This window comes from Suricata suricatta, chromosome 9 (assembly GCF_006229205.1).
Source record: "Suricata suricatta isolate VVHF042 chromosome 9, meerkat_22Aug2017_6uvM2_HiC, whole genome shotgun sequence".
Classification (NCBI taxonomy): domain Eukaryota; kingdom Metazoa; phylum Chordata; class Mammalia; order Carnivora; family Herpestidae; genus Suricata; species Suricata suricatta.
In genome coordinates, this window is record NC_043708.1 from 107,501,570 (window position 1) to 107,521,060 (window position 19,491).

The 19,491-nt window shown below is 40.2% G+C and overlaps 1 protein-coding gene across 1 annotated transcript in view; it reads right to left on the reverse strand.

The window, feature by feature from the left end:
• Positions 1-10,842: 10,842 nt before the first annotated feature.
• Positions 10,843-19,491, reverse strand: part of THAP10 (THAP domain containing 10) — a 9,206-nt gene continuing 557 nt past the window's right edge. The window contains exons 3-6 of the mRNA XM_029952265.1: positions 19,189-19,486; positions 12,088-12,235; positions 11,804-11,979; positions 10,843-11,056 (exon numbers count right to left, since the gene is read on the reverse strand). Of these exons, the coding sequence (XP_029808125.1) occupies positions 10,928-11,056; positions 11,804-11,979; positions 12,088-12,235; positions 19,189-19,486 (751 nt within the window). The 3' untranslated portion in view covers positions 10,843-10,927. The remainder of the gene's footprint in view (positions 11,057-11,803; positions 11,980-12,087; positions 12,236-19,188; positions 19,487-19,491) is intronic.

The window sequence follows — 19,491 nt, forward strand, 5'->3', positions numbered from 1 at the left end:
ACACTGAAATGTTAACACGATGGCATTATGTTTGTACTATGGATGTCAATCATTTTCTCCCTACCCGATCTTCTAAAATAATATAAATAATATGTCCTACCCATAGCCCCACCCTTCTAAACCCAAAAGGGGATTTTTAGGCTTTCTTCCAGTGATAGGTGATTAGACCCTGCACACACACCTGACTCAAGGTGAACCTATCAGGGACTTCCTCGAAAAACTTGAGTGTTAAACCCAGAAAGCGTTTGATAGCGGTGGGATGGATATGTGGAGACAGCGCTGTGGCCATCTTGGGGGGTATGCAGGTGGAGGAGGTTGGCTAGCACAGATCTGCAGCTCTATTGGTTATTATCACATACAATACAGGTTCAGTAGTTAAGTAGCACATGCAGGTGTACACACACACACACACACACACACACACACACACACATTCTCCTTAAAAACACAATAGGAAAAAAAAACACAGTAGGGAAAGATTGTAGATATTTAACTATACTTTTGTCCCTGTTATGACTCCAATAATCTCCTTTTTTTGCCTTCAGCTACTTAGAGTGGGTTTCTCTTCTTTGCAATTGCACCTTAAAGTAACAGTGACTTTTATTTGTTTATTCATTTATGTTTGTTTTTCTCTTAATCTCCCACACTGTGTATTGTTGCTTTTCCTAGTGGAAAAGTATTATTAAAATTAAAGCACTGCAGCTGGAAAATAATTATTTATTGGACAAGCCTTCCTATTTTTGACACTGTGAACGTGAGAGGTTTTCTTCGGTTTCTTTCAGTGTGGTTCAAAATCCAGGGGACAGTTTATTTGAAGTTTGGAAATGTCCGTGCAAAATCTTTGTCCTTTACTGAGCTAAGCTCTGTCATTTCCACCAGCAACTCTCTGAGGAGTTCAACAGCAAAGACGGAGGCCTGATAAAAGATGCAGCACATGGTTTTCCCCATTGACTTGAAGACTGAAATGGGTGAGTCATCCTCAAACTGAACTGGGAGGGATTGCTGCAGAGCAGTCCACGCTTTGTCATAAAAATTTTGCTGCAATATCATACTAGTTCAACTGTGGTTTTTAGTTTTAGAAATACGTACGAATGCCATGTTGGTTGGCTACCACTGCTTTGTGACACGTCAGATTCATGTGAAGTTGCATCAACCAAGCCCAAAGTAGAATACAGTTCAGGACAGAACTATCTGGAATAAGCCTGTGAGCTAATTGTTCTCCCTCTCAAGGTCATCATCTCACCGTTTCTTCCACTGAGAATTGATTTCTAACTGATGCATGGCTGCAAGTGGTTTTAAGAATGTTTGGATATGTTGTAAGATATTTAAGGGAAGGACCGATTCTGCCATAGTTGATGAATGAATGAGAAACCGTTGATTACATTAGAGCTGAATGGAAGGCACGCGTTCTTGGAAGTAACAGCCCAAGGGGTCGGGTTTGGAAGACCTAGAGTGTGGATTAGATGATGTTGGGGATAAAATCATGATACAATGTAGGGTTTCCCAAAGTGTGTGTTTTCTAAAAAGATGAGAAAACTGTCAAGAAGGAGAGAGTTATTGGCCCTGTAATAATAGAGGAAGTTTGGGGCACCTGGGTGGTTCAGTCGGTTGAACATATGACTCCTGATATTGGCTCAAGTGGAGATATCACTGTCGTGAGATTGAGCCCCACATCAGGCTCTGTGCAGAGTATGGAGCCTGTTGGAGATTCTTTCTTTCCCTCTCTCCTTGCCTTTCCCCGGCTGGTGTTCACGTGTGCTCTCTCTTTCTCAAAATAAATAAATAAACTTAAAAGATTAATAGTATAGGAAATTCAAGCAGAGAAGTTAAGTTCCATAGGCAGAATCTAAAAAGCTGTTGTGGGGGCATCTGGGTGGCTTGGCTGGTTAAGCGCCAGACTTTGTCTCAGGTCATGATCTCCCAGTTCATGAGTTCGAGCCCCGTGTCCCGCTCTGTGCTGACCGCTCAGAGCCTGGAGCCTGCTTCAGATTCTGTCTCCCTCTCTCTCTCTCTGCCCCTCCCTTACTTGTGCTCTGTCTCTCTCTTTCTCTCAAAAACAAACATTAAAAAAAATTTTTTTAATAGAAAGATAAATAAAATAAAATAGGGGCTCCTGGGTGGCTCTGTTGGTTGAGTGTCCGACTGCAGCTCAGGTCGTGATCTCCCAGTTCATGGGTTCGAGCTCTGCATCGGGCTCTGTGCTGACAGCTGGGAGCCTGGAACCTGCTTTGGATTCTGTGTCTCCCTGTCTCTCTACTCCTTCCCTGCTCTTACTCTGTCTCTCACAATTAAGTAAGTGTGAAAAAAAATTTAAAAAACTTACAAAAAGCAAAATATTAAAAATAAAATAAAATTTAAAAAAAACAGCTGTTGTGTCCATGTATGAGGAGAGTGGTCTGGATCTGAAACTGTGGAATGGATCTGTGCATAGAGACAGGACCTTAGTTCCCAAGATATTCTAATACCTGTGAATGACAGGACCTTTCATGATGCATTGCCAAGCAGAGGGCACCAAAGTTGAAACCTGCAGTTGATCCAGTTTAGTTAACAGTCATGCTCTTGTTAGTCCCTCACTTAGGTAAGATTTCATGTATAATCAGAATGCCTAACTAAACTGAGGGTGACAGAAGATAGGATGAGGGGTAAGATGAGGTGGGAACTAGAAAATACTGATTGCCATTTCTTTAAGGAGTCTTTACTATATATATATAACATTTCCTATATACTATGCTACCACACAATGTAATGACTGAAAAAGCAACCATTAATTTGTCATGATTCTGTGGGTTGGTTGAGAAGTTCTTCTGTCTGAACAGGCGTGGCTGATAACCTCAGGCTCGCTCATGTTTCTCCACTCAGCTGGCATGTCCGTGGTGACTGGATAAATCTAGAATGGCCTCACTCATATGTTTGGTATTTAAAAGGCTCTCGGAAGGCTCTGGCTGCTTTTCCTCTCTTCCTCTAGCGGGCTAGCTGGGGCTCATTTACGTGGTAGTCCCAGGGTTCCAAGCACAGCTGGAGGGCAACCCCAGCTGCTCAAGCACTTTCAAAGCTCCAGCACAAATCACTCTTGCTAACGTCCCACCGGCCAAAGTGAGTCATTGGCCATGCCAGATTCGAGGAGTGGACAAATAGATTTCACCTCTTCGTAGGTGTGGAAGAATTTATGGCTATTTATAGAAATCCACAGCAATCAGATAGTAGAGTTGGTTAATAAATAAATAAATAAACCAGTAAGCCATTAGAACTGTAGAGAAAGGGTTAAAAGGAGACAGTGCTTAGCTATAGAAATTCTTCATTTCCTGGTGGTGGTAGCAAAACAGAACCTAGATGTCAGTGAGCGCAGCCAGGGAACACTCTGCCGGGGAACTGCCCTGCGTTGTGTTATCTCAGAACTCAACACACTTTCGAGGCTCCAACCAGAACTGTAAACGCCATCTCGGAACAGTCCTGGAAGTGTCCTAGATGTCTGGGATCTGTCTGTTTTGAAACTAACCAGGCAGGGATAACGCCCTTGGAATATCCGAAACCCCAGCCCTCTGGGTTTAGGTGGGGAAAAGAACCTACCGTTTCTTTTCAAGGACAGGGATTAAGAACCAGAAGTGCACACACTGTTGGTGGGTGAGGAGCAATGATAAGGTAGGTTAGTTGCCCTGGAAAAGGAATGGTAAACTTGCTTCCAGCGGGAAGCAATCAAAATTAGTAATAATCTGGAGAATACGACCCGGAGGAAAGCTTAGGAAACTGTAGAGGGCAGGTGGAAGAAGCATGATAGTGTCTTGAAGCAGACAGAACTATTTTTAAGAGTGATGAGCTAAGGAAAATTCCAATGTCAGTTCTGCCACTGACCTGTTAGTTACCTGACCATGCACAAACCTCCTAACTTAGTGTTTTCATTGACAAAACTACCATTGATAATCGCCATTTGACTGGGTGATTTTTTCCCAAAGTTCTTTCCAGCTCTAACATCTTCACAGAAACTAGAAAAAGAAGAAAAGGACTGATTGCCATTTTTACATGAAGGGAACGGGGCTGTGTTAGAAGGAATCCCCTTTGGAAAGCATTGGAGCAAGTGTTAAGGAAGATTTCAAATCTCTAGAACTTTCACAGGGCTCGAACTCACAAACTGCGAGTTCAGGACCTGAGCCGAAATCAAGAGCCAGATGCTTAAGCGACTGAGCCGCCCGGGCGCCCCATAGCACTCTGAAAACACGACAGATCCCTGTCATTCATTCAGCGAGTGTCACCAGAACATCTAGCGCATCCTGACAAAGCCGTCGGTGAACAACAGCCTCTTGCTCCTGATCCTGTGGAACTTACAGGATCATTTGCGTTTGATCAGACAATTCTAGAGAAAAAAAAAAGCACATTTAGCTTTATTATTCAGTCATTTCTGATGAAGAGCGGGACTGGATTTCCCAGAAACGGGCACACCGGATTGCTGAGACAACTGCAGGCAGGGATTACATCAGACGCCTTCTCTGATCCTTAGTTTCTTCATCCGCAAAATGAAAAGGGCAGACGAGAGCATTCCTAAAGTCTCGTTCAGCTCCAAAAATTTGAGGTAGCTGCCAGGCAGTCCTTAAGTGCTTCGGCTCAGCAACCCCACCTAGTGTCACTGTGGGCACCTTAGTAGAAAACATCCATTAGTCAGCCTAGCACGGAGAAAAGGGGGCGTGTGAAGAGACCAGACAGAGCTGGAGATTCAAGGTGTCAGAGTGACGGAGTGACGGGTATCATGAGGAACAGACATGATGTTTGCCATGGGTCAGCCAGCATTCTCGGCGGCTACATTTCATGTAATTCTCAAGCCTGCGATAGAGGGGCTAATAACACCCCTCCTTTCCAGATAAGGAAGCAGGGCCCAAGAACAGAACTTGCCTAGTAGGCGGCAGAACGAGAATTCGAGCCCAGGTGGTGAGCTTCGGAGGCCGCCCCCTTCTCCACCGTGCCTCCCTGCCTCCAGCTAAGAGTTACATGGTGCTCACCGTGTGCGGGCACTGTTCTAAGCGTTCTGCATAGCGGGCCTGCTTTAATCCTCTCAACAGAAGTCAGATGTAGGTAGTAAAATCACCGTTTTTCAGATGAGAAGACATGACCCCAGGGAGATGAAGAAATTTGTCTAAGCTCATATAGTTGCTAAGTGGTGGGGCTGTGGAACCTAACCACGGTGAAAACCAAAAGATGCATCCAGGCTGCTGCCACCTCCATAGAATTTTTCTCCCACTTTCTCAAATGTCACAGCTTCATTTTTATTGGTACAAAAGGGAAGAGGCCAGCATCAAATGCCAGGCAAAGCTTGTGTGTCAGTTATCCGAAGAGCCCCTTCCTGAATGTTCAGAAGGTCGTTAATTGCATGAATGGATAATGCAGGCTTGCATGCATTTTCTTGGTCTCTCCTACGTTCTCATTTTGGAGCAAATTTGGCAGGTAAGTAATGAAGACATTAAGTGCCACAGGAGGCTTATAAGCTATCCTTTATCACAGCTTCAACAATCACTTTTATGTAAATACCTCCCGAACTCACTCTCCCAAACTCACCACTGTAATTGACTGAGAAATGCACCCACTTTCCCATTCCATTATCCTCTCAAACTCAACATTCAGTACTTATTTAGCAAATACTTAGAGGCACTCATCATGTGCCAAGCACTTAGGCAAAACCCTAGGCCTCTCAGAACGATGCTTGGCAAATGGGAATATTAATGAAAGACAGTCCTTATTTTCAAGTTTTACAGAGCTTACTGGGGGAGATGGGTCAACAGTCACTGTACAAGGAGATAAATGTTGTGATGGGCTGAGCCTGACATGCTCTGGTGTACACAGTGACATTCCATCCAGTCTAAGACAGAGGTAAGAGCACAGTCAGGGTCGGGCATCTCAGTGGCTCAGTCAGTGAAGCGTCTGGCACTTGATTTTGGTCATACATAATCTATCTCATGGTTCGCGTAGGGCTCTGTGCTGACAGTGTGGAGCCTGCTTGGGATTCTCTCTCTTTGTCTCTGCGCTCCCCCCATCTATGTCTCTGTCTCTCTCTCAAAATAAAGAAATACACTTTAAAAAAAAAAAGAGTAGAGTAGGGTCAAGGAGGGTTTCTCAGTCAACTGACTTCTAAAGTTGAAAGCAGAACCTTTCTCCCCAAACTGACTGCTTCTTATTTCTACTAATTGTATTCCCAGGCTTGGAAACTCATTGTTCACTCAGTCTCTGTGCACAGATCCAGAGACCGAACCCAATATTCGTGTCTAGGATGGCCAGTCAATTCTGCCTTCTCAGCATTGCCTCCCTTCTGTGCCCTTCTCGCTCTAGTTTAATCTTTGATCTTAAGCCAGGACTACTGCAAAAGCCTGTCATCTTAGCCCCAACAAACTCCATCCTTGCTGATCCTCCCGCACCATACTCCAGACTTACTCACCTAATGTACTTCCCTGCTCAAAAATCTCAAAAGGCCATTCAGCACCCAAAGAATAAAGGCCAATCTCTTTGCTCTGGCCACGTTCTGCCCCTAACTTTCTCCTCCCTCCATCTGAATCTCCCACAATTCCCTTGTAGGAGACTCTGCCTTCAGTCTAATGATGCTCCCACCATCCCTTCAAGCCACCCACTCTGCTTTCTCCGCATTTATGCTTGTGTTGACTTTTTCTTTGCTCAGTTAAAAATTTTTTTAATGTTTTTTTATTTTTGAGAGAGACAGACAGAATGAGTTGGGGAGAGGAAGAGAGAGAGGGAGACAGAATCTGAAGCAGGCTCCAGGCTCTGAGTGTCAGCACAGAGCCCAAATCAGGACTCAAACTCAAGAACCGTGAGATCATGACCTGAGCTGAGGTCAGACACTTAATGGACTGAGCCACCCAGGCACCCCTGCTCAGTTTCTGTTTTTGTTTTTTTTAATGTAGCATATCTATATCCTATTTCTCCTGAAAGGGCAATTCCAATTTTACCTCTTCTGTGAAGTCTACCTTAAAAAAAAACTACAGAATTTATTGTTTGTTCTAGTCATTTGGCAATTAGCATGTTTTGCTGTTCTCTTCCGTCAACTTCATAAAGGTAAAACTGACACCATCACAAGGATATGTACCGATGTAACTATCACCACATCAGGCGCCTTTCAAATACTTTCTAAATCTAATGAGATGATCATATGATTGTTCTCCTTTATTCTCTTAATATGGTGATTGCATTGTTCGATTTTTGAGTGTGAAGCTAATGTAGCAGTGTTGAGGTAAACTATACTTGGACTTGATGTATTACTGTTATATCACAGGATATGTTTGCTAATAGTTTGTTAAGGATATTTGCCCCTACATTCACCTTGGGATATTGCTTTGTAATTTCTTATAGTCTTTGCCCAGTTTTGGTAATATGATAACATGGAGATCATAAAGTGGAAAGTGTTCCCTAGTCCTTCTCTTGAAAGAGTTTATGTAACATTTGCATTTTTTTCTTATGTGTTTGATAAAACTTAAAAGTGAAGTCACTTGGGCATAGAATTTTCTTTGTGAAAGGATTATAATTACAAATTCAATTTCTTTAATAGATATAGAGTGATTCAGGTTTTCTGTTTCTTCTTGTGTCAGTTTTGATAGCTTGTCTCTTCTCAGCTCTAGAATTTCCATTTGGTTCTTTTTTTATAGTTTCTTTTCTTAGATTCCTTGTCTCTTCATTCGGTATTGCTGTATTTTTCTGTTTGAACACATTTTATTTTAAGTGCTCTTCTAAAGTTCTTCTCTGCTAATTACAACTTTGGTTATCCTGGAGTTGGTTTCTATTACTTCCTTTTGGTCTTGATTATGGATCACGTTTTCCAATTTCTCCACATGCGTAGTAATTTTTCATAGTAGGCTGGACATTTTAGATGATACATTTTGTCATCTTATTCCAAAGCATGATGGATTCTGTTCTAACCGCCAGTGAACCTGGCTGGACTCAAACTCCAAGTGGTTCCCCCTATGGCGTAGCTAAGGCTTCTAGCTGTTGCCTTCTGCTGGGATCCCTGAGTCTCTCCATACAACACGTGTGTACCTCAGTGATCCTCAAAGACCTGGGTGGTTGAGAAGCAGATTTGGTCCTCCTCCCCGGTGGCTTCTACTTTTCTAGGACTTGCCCCACTACTTTTCACTCCAGGAACCCTTAATTTTCCACTCGGACTCCTCAGGCCAGTAAGATGGTAACTCTGCTTGAGCTCTAGCTGCCCTTCACACGTGGAACGGGGCGAGCACTCGGGTGGGAAGGCACACAAAGGACATCTGGCCCACTGCCGTTCACCTCTTTGAAGGCCGACTTGCTATTTCTACCTGCTTTTGATGCTTTCCAGGTCCCTCAAAGCTGTTTTCTATACATGTTATCCATGGATGTGTGTGTGTGGGGTTAACCTGATAACAAGCGTCCTTGCCACTAACAAAATTGGAGCTGCTCTATTTGCTTCCATGGGGAAATTTGGGGAGATTTAAAAGAAAAGACACCAGTACTGCCATCATCTCTTCAGAATTCTCACGGAGGAATATTTTTGACAGAGCAAGCTGTACATTCACATACTCTTGACATGTGTCTCTTCTCTTGCCTAAAGTCCAATAACTTTACATGTGAATCCAATTATGTTAAGTATAAGAAATAAATGCTGGCAATATGCCATCCATACAATACATTTAAAATAGACTTTAAGCCTAGAAAAAAAAATTCTTGATTGTGGCCCTAAACGCCTTACACAGTCTGGTCTGTATACCAGTCCAATCTCACCTCTTATCATTCCCTGCCTAGCTCCTGATCTCCAGCCACCCCAGCCTCCTTGCTCTTCCTCAAATACCAGAGCACCTGCCATTCCTATCATGTGGAATGCTCTGCCCTCCAATCATTAGATGGTTGCTTCTTCTGATCATCCAGGTCTCTGCTCAAATACTTTATCTTCAGAGAGGCCTTTCCTGATTACCCTAGCTACAAGGTAAGGGTAGCTCTCTCCCCGACCCCAATTATGTTCTCACATCTTACTCTGCCTTGTTTTCTTCATAGCACTAATCGTTATCTAAAAGTATCCATTCATTTCCTTATTTATTGCCTGGCTCTCCTCTAAAAGGTAAGCATTAAGAGGGCAGAATCTTTATCTTTTATTTTTAATTTTTTTTATGCTTTTTATTTTTGAGAGACAGAGAGAGACAGCTGGAGCAGGGGAGGGTCAGAGAGAGAGGGAGATACAGAATCTGAAACAGGCTCCAGGCTCTGAGCTAGCTGTCAGCACAGAGCCTGACACGGGGCTTGAACCCACGAACCGTGAGATCTGACCTGTGCCGAAGCCGGACAGAATCTTTATCTTGTTCACCAATGTACCTTGGCGTCCAGAATAGTTATCTGGTACAGAGTATGTTTAATAAGTACTTATAAATAAACAAATGAGGGGCGACTGGGTGGCTCAGTCAGTAAAGTGTCCAGCTTCGGCTCAGGTCACGATCTCACGGTTCGTGGGTTCAAGCCCCACATTCGGCTCTGTGCTGATGGCTAGCTCAGAGCCTGGAGCCTGCTTCAGATTCTGTATCTCCCTCTTTCTTTGACCCTCCCCTGCTCGCACTGTCTCTCTCTGTCTCTCAAAAATAAATAAAAAACATTAAAAAAATAAACAAATGAGAAATGATATGGGAAGTCTTGAGGTATATCTCATTCTTTCCCATTAAACTCATCTGGGAACTAAAGAAATTAAGATAATTGAAAATATATAAGAAGTAATCAGTATTATATAAACTAGAAGTTCCTTACATTTAATTTAAAATAAAGCTAGTATTTCATATTACTTCAGGACATTATAAAATCATGCACATCACCAAACCAAACATATATTCTCAATTGGTGAGAGAAGAAAAAATATAACTAAATAGAAAGGAAGGAAGGAAGAAAGAAAGAGTAAGAACTGTTACAGTTCTCAAAGTTGTTTAACACATAGAAATGAAGTAAACTCATGGCAGTGAAATTTGGGGACGAATGGGCATGTGATATTCATTATGATTTGAATTAAGGAAATAGGCTGTTTAAAAGCTCAAGGGACAATAGGTACTTACTAATAGTATTTAGCTTCTGAAGATTTATGTGCTTAATTTTAAAACACAGTGGCTCAGTAGGTTAAGTGTTCGACTTCAGCTCAGGTCATGATCTCACGGTTTGTGGTGCGGAGACCTGCAATGGGCTCTGTGGTGACAGCTTGGAGCCTAGAGCCTGCTTTGGATTCTATGTCTCCCTCTCTCTGCCCCTCCCCCACTCATGCTCCATGTCTCTCTCTCTCTCTCTCTCTTCAAAAATAAACAAACAGGAGCGCCTGGGTGGCTCAGTTGGTTGAGCATCCAACTTTGGCTCAGGTCATGATCTCATGGTTCGTGGGTTCGAGCCCCACATCGGGCTCTGTGCTGACAGCTAGCTCAGAGCCTGGAGCCTGCTTCAGACTCTGTACCTCCCTCTCTCTCTGACCCTCCCCTGCTCATGCTCTCTCTCTCTGTCTCTCAAAATAAATAGAAAACATTAAAAAAATTAAAAGAAAAACAAAAGTAAATAAACATTAAATTTGAAAAACCCTCACAAAACATAAAGGTGTCTTAAAACATAAATAGTCATCTCAAAATCAAGCCAAAGCAGCAATAAAAATAATAATGATGATGATGGTAATGCTGTATGTTTACATAACGATTGTTCAGGCTCACAACTTTTAGTAGTATTTTGTTTATTTTATTATTCCTTTTATTAAAATCATATTGTTCAAATTAAGTCACATATTAACTTGGCTTTGGAAGAAAATCACTTTGGTATCTTATTTAAATCTGGGACACAAAGCATGCAAGTTCTTCCAATCATGCACAACAAGCCATGTGAAGTGTAAGATGGACATTTGTTTTTATTATTCTCAATAGATCATCAGAGTTCTAATAAGTTTTTCAGAAACCATTGGAACAAATCACTTCATCATACAGAATTGCCGGAGACATTTTCCTGGTGGGTGGCAGACGGAGCAGCTAAGTTTCACATGCTTACGTCCCAAGTGTGGGATTCCACAGAGTGCTATTAAGAGAGGAAAACCCAATTCCTAAAATGGGGATAACGTTAGAAATGTACTAGTTTTGTTGTATGACACTATAATTTCAATCGAAATGAATCAAGCTAATTGGTTTGCTGCAATGGGAACCAATGCAGATTTCATCAACAAGGTAATCTAAGTATATGAAACTCCAATTTCTGTTTTAATTAATTCCCTTTGAAAATTTTATGTATGAGCCATACCTTCACCAGGAATGTGCACAGGGACTGATCCACAGATTGAATAGTATTACAAATGGAAAAATTAATAAATACACAACATGAAAAATAATAACCAAGGGTAAATCTCCTGACTCTACCCCCAAATCATTTAACAGTATCAGACTTGGCTGTGCTTACTGGTGTCTTCAAATTATTTAGAATAGTGGCATCCTAACTTGTAAATGTCAGGTAAGACCCATATGGGGGTTGCTCGGCAGTACGCTAAAATATTCAGTGCTTAATCTTGATCTGGAAATGTTGCTCTTGTGGTTTTGTTGTATAACCAGATTTCCACCAAGGATTTAAAAAAAAGAAAAAGAAAAAATGGTGAAAGTGGGAGGTGGGGAGGTTTGTGGGCAGTATTACCTTCATTATCTTGGCAGGCGGGCACATTTTTGCCTTAGGGCTAAACAAATTTTGCTAATACTCAGCTATCTCAAAGTGAAAGAAAGACGTAATGATGTGGGCAAAGATGCAAAAACCCACGCACATCAACTCATCTGATGCTGAGTTTTTAACAGGACTCTTCTCTCACCTGTACGGCAACGCAAGACAGATGGCTCTGCTCACTCTCAGTGTCCCACTCTGCATCTGTCTCTGAGTCCCTGGAGTGGATGTCAACGAGAGAGGCACTTCTAGACCGCAATTCATCCATCTGAGTAGTGGCGTTACGCGGTTGTTTTCCAAACCCTTTTACCTTGGCCTGAATACCTGAAGGGAATAAACACGCTCGCCTATGAATGACCCTTGGCTTGTCATGTATCTTTCATATACAGAAGATTAATTCAATTATAAATGAATGGAAGAGTCAAAACATACCCACACTTCGGTGAGGGGGCCTTTTCAGAGAAACCTGCGTACTTTTATGATCTGGGCCTTCTTCACAGTGAGGAGGTACTGAAGTGACACCAGGAGATAGATTATCAGCGTGGACTTGTGTTTGCGCAATTTCATTTTCATATGTAATCTAAAAATATGAATCAGAGGAGAACTACATCAAAGGCAAACCCAACTAGTATGGTTTTATCTTTCAAAAGAGAGAAGTGGTAAAAGACTATAAATAATAGTTTTCAAGGTCACATATTAGGAAGACTGGAATTTGAACCCAGGCTGGCTCCATAGTCCAAGTTCTCAAGAACTCTGCCATATTGTTCTTTACTATTTGTAATCATAAATTGTTAAGCATTCTGGTCAAACAGTAACCCAGAAGCTACTAAGCTATTTGCTTACAACTCATTGTTTCCCCCCCTAAAGCAGTTGCTGTAAGAGATAATACTACCAGTATTAAATTATTAGATAGTGTAGCAGTAATTACTCTAGAAAACCCAATCTCAGTCCATACCTTACAGAGAAATATTTTGATACAATAATATGATTGGCTTTAATGATTTTATGCTTTCCTGAGGGGGAAAAAAATACAACATGTAATGGAAATTTTGACTCATGGGGGAAGTGAGAGGCAGAAAGGAGGAGGATTTGGATACTTAGAAGGTAAATAAGAGACTGAGTACCTACAAATTATGGGGAAGAGGCTAAGAAAGGACATCTGGAATGCGTAAGGGGGCTGTGGGAAGAAAAAATTAAGTGATTAAAAAAAAAATTAAACTTTGCAATTTTATCTAGCGTCCCGGTAATGACAAGTGTCTTCAGACCATTGAACAAATATTTTAGCTGGCAGCTCTGGTTGCTGTACCATAGCTAGACATTAAAGACACTTTGTGAAGAGTCCCTTTGTATCAGAAATAATTATATCTCATCTTACTAAGGACTTAAAACATAAGTCCTACCTTCATTTGTGTTTATAATTATGACTAATTTCCACTAGTTAGATCTACTTCTAAGCTAAGCCAAAGTCTAGAATAAGTATATTATTTCTTTACAGAACAGATTTATGCCTGATAAAAATGGCATTTTAGTAAGTTAATCATGCTTTAAAAAAGAACTTCTGTTCCCATTAGAAGAATACATTTTATCACTGAGAAAAATTTGCACCCAGGGAAGCAAAAGCAAACTAAAAATTAGCCATAAACTCTTTATCCATAGCTAACAACTTTATAGTTTGGATATTTTTGGCTTTTACTATTTATTTTTTTAATTGGATAATCTGTTTTATAACCTTGTTTTCTCCTTCAATTTATCATGTTTCATTGTTATTAAATATTCTACATAATTTTTATGGCTGCATACAATCTATTGTACAGATATACTATAATTTGTGGAAACAATCTATATTGGAAATCTTTGAACATAAGTCTTTAGTATGCATATTTGATTAATTCTTCATATTAAAAGGTTAAGAAGCAGAATCTGCAAATATGTATTGATCACCTGGAACATGTGTCAAAAGAAATATTTGAAGTGAGGCAGAGAGAGACAAAAGGATGGAAAATATAGAAAACATCCCAAGAGACAGCAGGTAAGATGAAAAAGCATTATACAATTATAGTTGCAGAGAAAAAGAGAAAATGGGACACAAGCAGTATTTGAATATCATGCGAAAATTGACTAAAATGGACAGAAGACATTAAGACACAGTTTGACAAAAGTATTATTTTGTATTTATCAAAATAAAAACAAAGGAAGTCATACCTGTGCACATTACAGTAAAAGTGGAAAACAAAGAGAAAAACTTAGAAGCAGCCAGAGGAAGAAGACACATTTTCTTCAAAGGGGCAACCATAAGGGAGTAAGGATACAGAAAGATTGGAAGTTAAAGGATCTGAAAAGATTATGCCACCACTAACCTAGGAAAGCCGATGTTGCTATACTAGCACTATGTAACACAAAAACTGTTAGAATTAGAAGACCAAATACGTAAATTCCAAATCACAGTGGAAGATTTTTCACATGTCTCTCTCAGTAATCAATGGAATTAGCAGACAAAAATTCCATAAGGATATAGAACATTTAAACATTCAGACATATATGGAACACTGTACCCAACTGCAGAACACACATTCCTCTCAAGTGAATATGGAATATGTACAAATACTGACCTATGTTTTGCCTAATAATACAAGTTTCAATAAATTTCAAAAGATTAAATTCATATGCTACATATTCTCTGGCCACCATGTAACTGAAATCTGTAACAGAAATAGAGCTACAAAATGCCTCTGTTTGGAAATTTTAAAATATACTTTTAAGTAACCCATGAAAAGATAAAATTAAAAGATAAATTTATAGTGAAAATAAAAAGATAGCTTAAACTAAATAATAATACTCTACATCAAAAGCTTATGGGATTCAGATAATGCCCTGCTTCCAAGGGAGTTTTTGGTCTTATATACATAAAAGACTTTAGGAAAATTGATTAGGCTTGATTAATTTAGACTGGAATTATTAACGTCATGTAAAAAAGTATTCCACAAAAGATTTCTAACATATCCTCATTTCAGGGATCAATTTCTCCTCCACTAATACCACTCTAGGGAATTCTACAATTGGGAAATAAGCATATGAAACTTATCTCCCATCTGCCATTCAAAATTGATGATACAATTGAACTTCTCAGGAAGTTAAAGGAAGAAGAGTGAATAAAAATTTACAAAGTAGAAGAACCAAGAGTGAACTATAATGTAAACTATGGACTCTGGGTGATAACAATGTACCATTGTTGGCTTATCAGTTCTAACAAATGTATCGCTTTGGTGGAGGATGCTGATGGAGGGGAGGTTCTGCGTGTGTGGAGGCGGTGGGGATATGGGAAATCTCTCTGGATGCCCTTCAATTTTGCTGTGTACCTAAAACTCTTCTAAAGATAGTCTTACAAAAATAATTTTTAAAATATTGGAAAAAAACTTTTTTAAAATTTAAGCAGCTGGGCAAAATTTGAAGTTCGGTAACTCAATGTCTTGTCTTCATATAAGTAAAAGTTAGTTATTCTTAAGATATTTTTTTGTGTGAAATATCACACCTGAATATGTCCTACTGTAAGTGAAGTTTTTCAGTTTTTAACAAGTTTGTTTAATGGAAAAACAAATACAAAAGATCTATGTTAACCATTTAGCTCAGTAATGTACAAATCGGCCCACCAATAAAGTAAGTACCCGGTAGGAAAAATGATAGAAAATAATGAAAAAGAAAAAAAAGAGAAAAGATCAACAAAGCAAAATTTATTCTTTGAAAAGACTAATAAAATTGATAAATACCTGGTGAAGTAGACAAAAATTGAAACGAAAAAGCAAAAATTACTATTTATCATGTAGGATTTCCAAAGATAAAAGATTATCATAAACAATTTTGTGCCAATATATTTGAAAATTTAAAGTGATGAATTTTTAGAAAACACAATTTATCAAAATAAGTATAGAAACAAAAAACTGAATAACCCTATAACTATTCAAAAAAACTGAACCCATCATTAGAAATTTTCTCACAAAGAAAATTCCAGGATCTCTGTCCATTTCCAGAGAATGATATAAGAAGAAATAACTACAGAGTGGCCAGCATAATCTTGACACCAAATCTGAGAAGTGAATTTCAAGGAAAACTATAGATCAAGTTTGCAAAAATCCTACATATTAGCAAATCAAATTAAGCAGTATATAAAAAAGAGTAATACACTTTGGTGAAATTGTGTTTATCTCAGCCATGCAAGTTTGATTCTGTATTTCAAAACCAAGCAATATAATTCACCACAATAACAGAATAATAGACAAAAAATAGGACCATGAATAGATTCAGAAAATAGATAAAGCACTTGATATGATTCAACATCACTTATGATTAAATCTGTAGCAAAAAGTAGGAATAGAGGGGAATATTTCTTTTTAGGATAAAAGCAGCTGCAAAAATACCTATAGCATAAATCATATCAAATGGTAAATCTAAAGGCTTTCCCTCTGGAAATAAGGATGAGAAAAGGATTCCTCATCACCTCTTCAGTTCCCAACACTGTACTAAAGTTTCTAGTTAGTGCAGCAGGAGTAGGAAATAAAAGCATGAACATCAAAAAGTATTTACCAGTATGTTTTAGACATGTAGAAAACTGAAAAGTATCTACAAAGTGTTGGAATAAATAAGATTACACAAAGTCTCTGGATACAAGGTCAACAGAAATCAATTTATGTACATAAATATATAAAAAATAAAAATTTAAATACTATTTACAATAGCAAAATGAAATAGGAATAAATCTAATAAAAGATGTGCAGAACTTTTACAGATTGCCATCAAATATTTAAAAAATTTTTAATGTTTATTTATTTTTGAGAGAGAGAAAGAGAGACAGAGCTTAAGTGGGGGAGGGTCAGAGAGAGAGGGAGACACAGAATCCAAAGCAGGGTCCAGGCTCTGAGCTGTCAGCACAGAGCCTGACGCAAGGCTCGAACCCATGAACCGTGAGACCATGACCTGAGCTGAAATCGGATGCTTAATTGACTAAGCCACCCAGGCACCCCGAGAATGCCATAAAATATTTTTAAAAGAAATGTAAAAACCCAGAGGGATGCACTATATTCATGGATTGGGAGAATCAATATTGTCCATATGTTCTTCTTCCCCACGTTCATTTATAAATTCAATGTAATCCCAATCAAGTCTCAGCAGATAATTTGTGGAAGGTGACAAACCAATTCTAAGATATAAATGGAACTTACATCACCTATGGTTGGATAAAAAAACAAGAATGCAAAATTGTTAAGGAAAAACAATGATCATAGCCTCATGAAGCAGAATATCAGTGTATAGTGTTCCTCAGAGCCCCCTTTCTCCTTGGAGATAGTCCCTAATCTTTTCTCAAGCTCCCTACAGATAGGGAACATTCCACTATATTTATCTACATATAGCACCAAACATCCAGAACAGTGCCTACAATAGCCCCTCAGTGAAAGCTGTAGAATGCCTGGAAATTTGATATTCAGTCAGTTGGTCCTGGAATTGGGGAAACAGTGAGTGGTGGACAAATCAGAGTGGACAAGTAAACTGCCTTAGCAACGTTACTGGGGTTCTCAGTTCAGACCTGGCTAAAAATGTATTGCTACCAACTCTAAACTCTTTTTAACTTTATATACTTTTAAAGTCATTACTATTAAAACACATAGTTTCCTAACAGCTCAGCAAGTGTATTAATGTAATATGGATTGTTAGAAATTCTGGCTGGATATACTAATTGGAGCATAGGTTTGATATCTATTCTGGATTTCCTCAACACTAGCCTTTGTTGTATGATAAAATCTTTGATAGTTTCACTAGCCTGGCTTTTCTTCTCCCAAGTTTTGATTAGGTGGTACAGCTATGAGCAAGAAAAGGGTGTGCATGACACATGTTTAACGTTGCTCTCCTTTACTACATGTTTGTATTTATCTATTTTAGATATACATAGATGTGCTTAGGTAAAGGTTGGATTGGTAGTGATAGTGGATAAATAATTAAAGGGACAGATGTCTTGACTGGCATATAGCTTGGTGAGAAAGAAACTGCCAGAGAACTGAACATCCAAATAAGGTACAAAAAAGTGTCCTGTGGTCACATAATCACTCCACAATTCCATATTTATTGAATTCCTAAAATTTGCAAAATACTGTTCTAGGTACTGCCAATACAATACGGAACATGTCAGATAGGGTCCCTGCTCTCATGGAGCTTACATTCTAAAGGGAAGACAAGTATTAAGCAAACCACACAATTGTTTTGTGACAATTGTGAGGAGTATTATTGCAGTATATTGCTACTGAGGCATATGAAACATATGAAGAAAGTATATAGTTTCTTATATACAGGGATCAAAAGGTAAGGGTGTTTGAACTGATTTTTAAAGTAAAAAGACTTCATTGATGATGATGGGGTGGGGGTGGAGCTAACTGCAGGCTATGACCTGAAACAACTGAGTGCAAGCTTGTTGGTAGGAAGGAATACAACATGTTCAAAAATAGAAAAGATCAGCATGGCTGGGGTATACTGAGCCACAAGGACAGTGGCCTTGGATAGGGCTGGTATGGTAGGCGGGGCAAAAAAGCACACAGGGACTTGCAGGTGGTGTTAATAATTTCGTTCTTTATTCTAGTGATTTCAGGATTGCCTTAAAAGGGTCTTAAGCACCTGCTCCAATGTAGGAAGCAGGTTGGTATTGCAGAAAAGTTTTGGTCTGGTAGTTAGCCCTAGAGCAAATATTACAGGCCCGCGAGGAAATTACTGACCTCCGGGATTGGCATCCTTGTAGATACGTTGTGAGTTTGCGCCACACGGGGCACTTAGTTTTCCTTCAGCTTTAAAACTTGATGAATGCCTCTGAATATTCAAAGTCAAAACATCATTTACAGATCAGTTACTTGACTTCTTGGTGAACTCTTCCCATCTCTAGAAATTGAACACCTTTTAGATCCAGTGAAGAGTCTTCATTTAATCTACCTAATGGGCTGAAGGGCTGACGTTTGATGATCTCAAAGAAGCTGAGGGTCTTCAGATGGGAAGTGGGTAAGAAGATGGTGACCAGAGTCAAGGTTAAGTATAGTCCCGGCTTATGAGGATTACTAAAGTAGCACAGGTGGGAAAACTGAGCTCACTTAGATGATTACTTTAAAGGCAGTTAGGGACAGTTCATCAGCAAGCCCCCTCCTCATGGGTAGTCCCACATCCTCCCCCCCTCCATCATTTTGGCAGTGATAACGGACATTTCCTCGAGCTTCTGTAATATGTTATGCAAAGACAGTTTCAAGCACCCCGTTTCCTTGAGATCTCCCCAAATGAAATCCTATTTAAGAAAAGGCTGCGAGAGTGTTTGTATGGGGGAGGAAGGGGAACTGTAATTCCAAAGCGTTCATGTTCTATAGGACCTTGAGGTCAACCAATGCTGCACACTCCTAATTTTACAGATGGGAAGACAGAACTCGTCGAGGCGAGGTGACCTTCCCCAGGCGACACTAGTGAGAGAGCCGAGCCACAGCCCAGACCCTGGGTGGACTCTGGGTGTCCCTTTACCTGTGAAGCCGCAGCCCTCTTCCTGGCCCGGAGGGGCGTGCAGGGGGCTGGCCCCGGGGCGGCCTCTGCCAGCCTCACCGCCCGGGGCTCTCCTTCCCTTTCGGGGCCGCCCGCTTGCTCCCCCGCTTCGCCTCCCCTAGGTGCCGGGCCGGACCCCCGGTGCAGGGTGGGCACGGCGCCCGCCACGAGCCTCAGGCGCTGGGAGAAGCGCAGGTTCTTCTGGATAACTGAAGAGACGTCAAAACAGGCCGGAGCGAAGTGGTCCGAGCAGATAACAGAGCGGTCATTGCCCCCGTACCAGTC